This window comes from Lipotes vexillifer, unplaced genomic scaffold (genome assembly GCF_000442215.2).
Source record: "Lipotes vexillifer unplaced genomic scaffold, Lipotes_vexillifer_v1.1 scaffold147, whole genome shotgun sequence".
In the NCBI taxonomy this organism is placed as follows: domain Eukaryota; kingdom Metazoa; phylum Chordata; class Mammalia; order Artiodactyla; family Lipotidae; genus Lipotes; species Lipotes vexillifer.
In genome coordinates, this window is record NW_006778796.1 from 418,033 (window position 1) to 427,833 (window position 9,801).

General features: G+C 40.8%; 1 protein-coding gene across 2 annotated transcripts in view; it reads right to left on the reverse strand.

Moving 5' to 3' along the window:
• Positions 1 to 7,888: 7,888 nt before the first annotated feature.
• The window catches only part of CYP39A1 (cytochrome P450 family 39 subfamily A member 1), a 79,678-nt gene continuing 77,765 nt past the window's right edge, over positions 7,889 to 9,801 (reverse strand). Inside the window, exon 12 of one of the 2 annotated variants that reach the window (XM_007451898.1) lies at positions 7,889 to 8,424. In XM_007451898.1, the coding sequence (XP_007451960.1) occupies positions 8,353 to 8,424 (72 nt within the window). In that variant the 3' untranslated portion in view covers positions 7,889 to 8,352. The remainder of the gene's footprint in view (positions 8,425 to 9,801) is intronic. The other variant, XM_007451899.1, reaches the window with a different exon arrangement.

Below are 9,801 nucleotides of genomic sequence, written 5' to 3' on the forward strand. Positions count from 1 at the left end.
CAGTATGCGGGCCTCTCACTGCTGTGGCCTCTCCCGTTGCGGAGCACAGGCTCCGGACGCGCAGGCTCAGCGGCCATGGCTCACGGGCCCAGCCGCTCCGTGGCATGTGGGATCTTCCCGGACCGGGGCATGAACCTGTGTCCCCTGCATTGGCAGGCGGACTCTCAACCACTGCGCCACCAGGGAAGCCCCCGTAATAGCCTTTTAAAAATAGCCTTTACTGAGCTATAATTGGCATAACACAGTCACCCATGTAAAGTGTAATGGTTTCTAGTATATTCACAGAGTTGTGCAACTATCCCACAGTCCATTTAAAACATTTTCATCACTCCCCCAAAGAAACCCTATGCCCTATAGCTATCACTTGCTCAATCATCCCATACCCCAGAGCCCTAGGCAAACACTACTCTACTCTCTTTCTTTGTGGATTTGCCTTTTCTGGAAATTTCATATAAATGGTATCATACAATATGTAGTCCTTTGTGTCTGGCATCTTTCACTTAGTGTAAATTTTTCAAGGTTCATCCATGTTGTAGCATTTATCAGCACTTCATTTCTTTTTATTGCCAAATAATATTCCATTGTATGGAAATACTACACTTTATCTATCCGTTCGTCTGTTGATGGACATCTGGGTTGTTTCTACTTTTTGGCTGTTATGAATAGTGCTGCTGTAAACATTTGTGTAAAATTTTGGTTTGAACATCTGTTTTCAATTCTCTTTGGTATATACCTAAGACTGGACTTTCTGGATCATATGGTAACTCTGTGCTTAACCACTTGAGGAACTGCCAGACTGTTTCCCAAAGCAACTGCACCTTTTACGTTCCTGTCAGCATTATGAGGATTCTAATTTCTCCAGATCCTCACTAACACTTGTCATTCTGATGATAACCATCCAGGTGGGTGTGAGGTAGTATCTCATTTTTATTTTGATTTACATTCCTCTGACAGATAGTTATGTCGAGTATCTTTTATGTAATTATTTGCTATTTTTATGTCTTCATCAGAGAACTGTCTATTCAGATAATTTGCTCACTTTTAAAATGGGTCACCTTTTTATTATTGAGTTGGAATAGTTCTTATGTATTCTAGGTACATAGAATAAGTCCCCATTCAGATGTACGATTTGCAAAATTTTCTCTGATCTTGTATTAGTCCATTTGGTCACTAGAACAAAATACTATAAGTTGAGTGGTTTATAAACAACAGAAATTTATTTCTCACACTTCTGGAGGCTGGAAGTCTGAGATCAGAGTGCCGGTATGGCTGTCCTCTGGATGGCACATGGCTGACTTCTCCCTGTGTCCTCACATGGTGGAAGGTGGTAAGGGAGCTCTCTGGAGCCTCTTTTATAAGAGGCACTTTATAAAGGGCACTAATCTCATTCACAAGGGCTCTGCCCTCATGAAGCTAATTACCTCCCCAAAGCCCCACCTCCTCATATCATCACCTTGGGCGTTAGGTTTTTAACCTAGGAATTTGGGTGGGGGGGATGGACACACATATTCACACCATAGCACAGCACACATAGCACACTTTTCACTTTCTTGATGGTGTCCTTTGAGGCAAAGATGTTTTAAATTTTGATGATGTCCAGTTTATCCTGTTGTATGTGCCTCTAGTGTCATATCTAAGAAAACGTTGCCTACTCCAAGGTAATGAAGATTTATACCTATGTTTTCTAGGAATTTTCTAGATCTTATAGTTAGTTCTTTGCTCCATTTTGAGCTTATTTTTGTATATGGTGTGAGATAGGGGTCCATCTTTATTCTTTTCCATGTGAAAATCCAGCTGTCCCACACATAGTCTTCTGAATTAAGAGTATGGTATGGGGGCTTCCCTGGTGGCGCAGTGGTTGAGAGTCCGCCTGCCAATGCAGGGGACACGGGTTCGTGCCCCGGTCCGGGAAGATCCCACATGCCGCGGAGCGACTAGGCCCATGAGCCACGGCCGCTGAGCCTGTGCGTCCAGAGCCTGTGCTCCGCAACGGGAGAGGCCACAACAGTGAGAGGCCCGCGTACCGCAAAAAAAAAAAAAAGTATAGTATGATGTTTAACTTCTGAAGAAATTGAAGCTCAAAGATCTGAACTGATTTGCTCATTATTATACGAAACTGAAGGACAAAGCTAGAATTTGAACTTGTATCTTCCCACAGTACAACCATTATTCTTTCTTTTATACAATAGTTTCCTACCTATCCCCTACTTCAGAGAGCTTTGGACATCAACTGGATTTGTTCCCGTTTTGAACTGCTATTTTCTTTACTTTTAAAAGTGGAAGAAAATAATCTCTGTTAAACTAGTTAGTTCTGCTATGGTTAGACTCATGTGTTAATGAACAGATAAGGAATATTACATTAGATGTGATGGAAAATATTTAATGCAATCCATGAATCAAATTAATTAAATACACAATGGCTGGTTAATAGATTGAAGGGGAAAGAATAAATCCCTGGTTGCTTTTAGACAAACATTTCATATTGAGGTGATTAAATGAAGGGAGAGAGCAATTTAAAATAATATTCCCGATTACCATTCAATCGAGCAACATATTCTAAAAGAATTAAATATTTTTCCTGTTCCTATACTTTTGCATAAGAAATTATTAGTGATCTAATAAGACTTTTTTTTATAAAACAGAAAGAAAATTTCGGTCTTGATGATAGAGTTGGTTAAAGTCACCCAATCAATAATATTATGTTACTTGCTTTGTACTTAGCATGGCTCGACTTTGTATTGGACTAATTCAAGCCATAGCAACCTTGAAGAGTGGGCCTTATTTGCTTCACTGTAGTCCCGAGGCTTAAGGAGAGGAGTAACTTGCAAAAAGCCTCACAATCAGAAAATAGTGGAGTTGGATTTTGAATGCAAGTTATTGGATATCAAATTTTCTATACTGAACCTCCACGCTCTATTCCCTATAATTACCTCGTACACAGTAGGTACTCAACATAAACTGGTTGTTATTGTTTAACGTCTCTTACGCGAGTTAATAACCTACGTGACTCACTTAGAAATTATTTTGTGTGGGAACGCTTTTCTATTTAATAAGCCAATTGATTGCTCAGAAAATAAAGGATAGCAGCCAAAATATAATTTTGACTGCAGCGTTACGACCATAAAAAATGTTACTGCATAGCATATCCGTGAATTCAGTTTAGTATAATCCACTGCCACTCTTGAGCTGGAATGCAGCATGCTGGAACTGTGTATTCCTCTGAAAGATACGAGATTAAAGAAGACTAAAGGCAAAAAAAAAAGAACAGGAACTAGAGAATTCCATTTCTGAGATTGTTCGGATAGGCTAGTTTATGCTGTGGTAGCAAACATCAGTGTCTCTTGCTCACGCTGTACAGCCAGTGCAGACAATGGGAAGGGCTCTCTCCTCACTGACACTCAGGGTCTTAGGCTGATGGAGGCTCTGCCTTCTTGTTGCTGCATGTCTCCTCCATCACAACATCAGGGGAAGAGGGAAGTAAAGACAATATACATCCTGATGTCCTTCAGCTTGGAATCGCCACTCATCATTCTACTTATATCCCATTGGCCCAAATTGGTCACCTGACCCTGTGAAACTGTCAAGGCCCCTGCGAAATTTGAGGAAGCACCTAACATTCAAGGTTTATCTAGTTCAGTGTTTTTCAATATGTGCTTCTTTTACCCCTAGGGCTCTGCAGAGGTGTGTAACGCATTCTGCAAACAGTCAAGTATACTCAACTAAATGCTGAGTTGGATTTATCAGCTTTAATCTGCTTTTGTCCTGGAGATCTATAAACTAATGTGTTGTAGGAAGAAAAGTTTTGCTGCCAAAAGAAGTTGGAAATTTACTCATTTGTTCCATTTTTTCTGTCTTCAAAGAATCATTCATTTAAACCATCTCACCCAGAGGGTTGTCTTCGCTAGCCATGGAACATCGAACAAGTGCACATAACGTGACATTTCTCCCGCTTGGATTTCAGCTTCTTAAGCAGCAAAGCCAGGATGTTAGGCTGATCTCTCTCCTTCTGCATTATGATTCTAACATGTTCCCCTCCAGCAACGACAGCAATAAAAATCAAAGGGGAGTCTACAGGCATCTGAAGTAAACACCACTCCCCTTCCCTTAAGTGCTTTTCAAAATAATTGTTCAATGTCTCTTACATGAGTTAATAACCTTCCCCAAAGGTTATTTCTTCTGCAAATTCCAAGTCACCTGAAGACAAAGCTTGAACTAAGATTGTTCAGATTTCATCTAGTTCCTGTCTCTGCCAGAAGAGAAAAATCCATATATATTCCTTACTCTATGGCCTACTGGGTCTCTAATGACCAGGGCTATTTTTGTGAAGGAACAAGGTAAAACACTGCTCAAAAAAAAAAAAAAAAAAAAAAGCTCATTGCTGTGAATAGACAGTGCATGCTAGAATATAGCGCTAGAATTTATAACATTTGTTCAACATTTACATTTATATGCCCTCACTAAAAAGGTGCATTTTTATCAGATATTTTTCTTCAAAGAATGAATGGCCCCCTCTCACATCTGCTAGGTCTCATCCTAGGCTGGTCTACTGCATAATTCTCACAAGGAGCGGGGGTATCTGGGGGCTTCCAGAGAAGGAGGCTGAGGAGGAAGGAAACTGGCATACAACAGGAGTCCTTTTCCATTTGTAATGCAGGTTATACAACAAATTAGCCACTTTTCCCCTAAGACTTAAGAGAGAAACCAGAGTGTAGATTATGATGACAACAAAGTCAATGGTGCTGTCTCTTGTGGGTAACAATTTTCTCTTTAGGAAGGAAGTAGCACTATTTAGTGTTATGAGGATGTGCTTTGGGGCCAGGCTCCCTGGGTTCAAATCCTGCCTCTGCCACTTCCTAGCTGGGTGACCTGAAGTATGTCACCCAGTCTCTCCAAGCTCGATTTCTGTCATTTGTAAAACAGGGATGATAATAATAGAAACCACCCTGACACACTGGATTATTTTATTCTCACTGGATTATTGTGAGAATAAAAGTGGGTGAGTGAAATGGGCTTAGCAAAGTCACAGTAATTGCTCAAGTGATAGAAGCTCACATTATTGGTTTCTAGAATGTAATAGGCATCTTATCAGGAAAATAGTTTATAGAAGTTGTACCCTTGTCAGTAACCACCCATAGCCATTAATTAAAATACCAAAAAGTAAGATTTAAAAACTAACAACAGGGCTTCCCTGGTGGCGCAGTGGTTGAGAGTCCGCCTGCCGACGCAGGGGACACGGGTTCGTGCCCCGGTCCGGGAAGATCCCACATGCCGTGGAGCGGCTGGGCCCGTGAGCCATGGCCGCTGAGCCTGCGCGTCCGGAGCCTGTGCTCCACAACGGGAGAGGCCACAACAGTGAGAGGCCCGCGTACCGCAAAAAAAAAAAAAATTAACAACAAAACTCTAATAAGTTCATTTTAATTACCAAAGCCCAACATTAATGGAGAAATATGGAGACATTTATTCTAAAAACTTTTTGAAAACAAAAGATGCTATGCTGATGAAAGCCAGGTGTCATGGTCCACTCCTGTGTGGATGCTCACAGAGACAATTCCAGGCTCCTGGCTGCTTCGTCAAGAGATGGGGGGCCCCCAAGAGCAGGATTCATCTGCATTTCCAAGTGCTGTCCAGGGTCCTCCTTCAGAGCAAAATATATAGCAAGACCTCTCCTACTCTACTTAGAAAGTTAAGCAACGGTGGAGGATTACTTCCTGCTATGGTCTGAATGTTTGTGCCTTCCCCAAGTTCACATGTTGAATCCTCCCAAAGTTGATGGTTTAGGAGGTGGGGCCGTTCGGAGTCGATTAGGTCATGAGGGTGGAGCCCTCATGAATGGGATGGTTATTCTTATAAGAGACCCCTCACCCCTTCCACCGCGTGAGGACATAGAGAAATTACTGACTATACCAGGAAGAGGGTCTTAGTAGAACTCAGCCATACTGGCACCTTGGTCTTGATCTTCCCCACCTTCAGAACTGTGAGAAATAAATTTCTGTGGTTTATAAGTCACCCAGTCTATGGTATTTTGTTACAGTAGCCTGAATAGACCAAGACACTTCCTTTTTTTTCCACATTAAAATCTTGAAAGGACATGCCTTTTAACGAGTACCAAACTCTTAACTAAATGCTTACACTTAAGTTTCAGCAGGTGACTTCCTAATTTAAGTTTTAATGGCCCCTCCTTCCCCATTTCCTGCTTTAATTACAAGTTTCCAACGGCACCACCATTTAGTTCTGCAATTCTGTCAGTAAATACGTGAACTCTTCCTTGTTTCAGGCTGCCAAGTAAAAATGAAGTTATAATTTGTGCCCCTGCCTGTTGGGGGACAAGAGAAAAAAGAGGGTTACTATTAATTATTACACATGCTGTGATGGCTACCTGCACAAGGATGTTCTGCATACAGGTGATCTCACATTTGTATTAAAACATGATCAAAACTACACTGAGAATTCCATGCTCGTCACCTAACCAGGACTCCAGCCACCCCTCACGTGCCCACACTTGAACGTCGTTCCCCCACCCCTCATTGCTTATCCTCTGAAATAGGGGCTAGGACATCTACCTTGATAACATAACTCAATTATGGTGTATTCTTTCCGATCCCGTATTTCTACTGCCTGGGAGCACGTCTCAAGTAAACTATCTGTACTGCACACAAGTCTGTCTCAGACCCTGCTTTCTGGAAAACTCAAGTTAACACATATAAATGTATACCAATGTATGTATTTTTACATATATATATGAATATACATTATATTAATATACATAATATAGAATCCCAGGCTAGGGAAATAAAAAGAAATAGGGACCTCCAAGTATATTCATGTCACCATGTATCATTTCAAAGGTCAGTAGACCTCCTGCTTCTGCAGTTTTTTTAAGGTGCCTGAACTTGTCAGCTAAGGTTCATCCTTACCAAGCAATAATAAGGAAATAAACACTGCCCTGAGGGTCTGCAAATTCAGCTCAAGTGCCTATTATTTGCAAATACAGTGTATGGCTGTGGGTCTCAGCTGCTTGGGGGAGGACAAGCCTTCCCTGGGAACACACTTGCCATATTTAGAAGAACCCACCAGGTAGTTGTCTGCCCTGCCGTTCTCAGATCTCCTGTCGATTCTAAACTGCTTTCTTTAGCCGCTTCAGTCTCAAGACCTCCGAGCCTGCTAAGCTACGCTGTAAACTGCTAGCTAAGCTTCAAAATCACTGTATTAGTCCTGGAGAGTTAATGCATTCCAAAGTACTTAACTTTCTCCTAGGGAGTCATCTGCTCGTTGGTAGGAAACAGATGACTAAGCAACCGTTATCGATCCCACCAGATAATTCTCGCACAGGGGAGCAAATAATCCAGAGGACAACATGCACTGGAAAACTTACTTATTGTGAAATCAAGGAGGCAGGCAGCATTTCATGGACTGTTAGAGGACAAATCATGACATCACTGATCATGCTGTTATGAGTATCATATATTTTCCCTGACCATGATAGGATTTCTTTTCTGGATTTCATAGTAAGTATTTCAGGCAAAAGTCTTAAGTAATAGATTGAAATGTTGTTATTTGCCTTGACACATCATTTAATTTGAGTTTCTATAAATTAGGAAAAATATTATCTCAAACTACAATTACAAACACCTTGAATCAAAGGAGTGCTTTTATCTTAAGTAAAATACAAAGCAGTACACCAATCAACATACATGTATTGAATATGTCCTATAGAGAAGGTGCTGTCCTAGGCATAGTTGAGTGTAGAAATGAGTGTCAGACATGATCCCTGACCTCACAGGTGTTAGAAAGCTATCATATTATTCATACTTTCAGTGTTAGACATGTTTAATAAAGAATTATATTAATAGCGGTTTAAGAATTTCAATTGCTAGAGTTAAGAATCATATTAAGAAAAATAGAAAATCTCCAGAAATCATTATTTAATACTTTTTAGAGTCTAAGACTTTTAGCCTTTTGCAAAATAAAAGTTTAAGTATGTTGTCTTCACAGTAAATTTAATATAGTAAAATTTTCATTCAAGTGACATTATTTCTATTTAAAGTTTTGATACAGTAATGCATGAAACCAAATTCCAACTTCTTAAGAAGTGCCTCTTTCTGGATCATGGAAACATTTTCTATAAACCCTGTATTGGGGTCTCTGTATCAATAGATATAGAGTGATGTCAGATTCTTGGTCTACTCTTGAGATACCAAACACACATCCCATCTGGACATTGTCTTGAACTAAATCCTTAAACAAAATTCAGTGATACGTTTCAGTCAAACTCAGGTCTAGGTGCTGCCAGGCTAGAGGATGGGGGCAGTCACTCCTCCAGAAGGCCCTGGCCCTCCTTAGGCCCAGCAGACGTCATTTTCTTTGTTTAAATTGAATTCGGCATTGTCCTTCCGGCTGCTGGACACCCACCAAATGGAGAGAACTCTAAAAGCAGAAATGCAGAAAATACAGAAGTTAAGGGACGTAAGCCAACAGTTTGGACCTAAGGTTTATTCAATGTGATTGTTCCTGAAACGTACAGAGTTTAGGTTTGGAAGACTGGAAGGTTTTGCTTGATGAGTTCTCCATGGCAAGCATCAATTTTAGCCTTCCGTTCAAGGGACAGCAAAGGAGGCAATTTCCTTATTCTAATAGCAGCCTCTTCACAGTTTCACATACACCAGTGCTATGGGCCTGCCACCCACATTTCACTTTATAACAGGATAAAGAGGATACCCTTTAATAAAAGCTCTTTCTACATTCCTGGCCCCCGATCTGTGACACTTCATGTAACATCGCTGGGTGAGACCTCTATGCCACGTTATAGATGTTCATAAGACAACATGGTGTTGGTGGTGCGAACCACTATTACAGGGGACCTAAGATCACAATTTTCCATAAGGATCTTTTGTGGTTCCAGATGTTCTTGATACGTTATGTTATGTCTTGCTTATGAACAAGAGGTGAATGTGTGTGGGGTTTTGCTCTTGTATATTCCTTTGGGGGAGCTGGTTTCCAAGTCCTGTGATTTCCCTGCACTTGACAACAGAGTGTCTGGAACATGCCCTGGCAACCCATCCCCCTCCTACAAGAGCTTGGTAATTGGAAGGTCATTTCCTGTATTGTTTGATCACCTGCTTTCACAACTTGGTAACATAAGTCCAATAATTAAATAATTTTAATTGATCTTTCTAAAATAGAAACTGTGAAATGAAATGCCCTTTGAGATGAGAATTCTCTCAGACTTGTATTTTTTACAAACTGAGGTAACATTTCTTTGAAAAAGGTTCTTAGTAGGGTCAAACAGAAACAGGATGTATGTTTTTTAAAAAAAGTATAGGGGCTTCCCTGGTGGCATAGTGGTTGAGAATCTGCCTGCTAATGCAGGGGACACGGGTTCGAGCCCTGGTCTGGGAAGATCCCACATGCCGTGGAGCAACTAGGCCCGTTAGCCACAACTACTGAGCCTGCACGTCTGGAGCCTGTGCTCCGCCACAAGAGAGGCTGCGACAGTGAGAGCCCCGCGCACCACGATGAAGAGTGGCCCCTGCTTGCCGCAACTAGAGAAAGCCCTCGCACAGAAATGAAGACCCAACACAGCCAAAAATAAATATAAAAATAAATAAATAAATTAAAAAAAAGAAAGACCTAAAGAAGAAATACATAGCGAATATCCTCAAAAAAATTTTTTTAATTAAAATTAAAAAAAGTATAATAAATACAACTAATAGAATTCCTAGCTAGGAAGAAAGTGCTGGGAAAAATCCTGCCTAAGGATCTGGTCAAAATGACTGATCTCCAGAGTTCGGTGTCACATGGTTT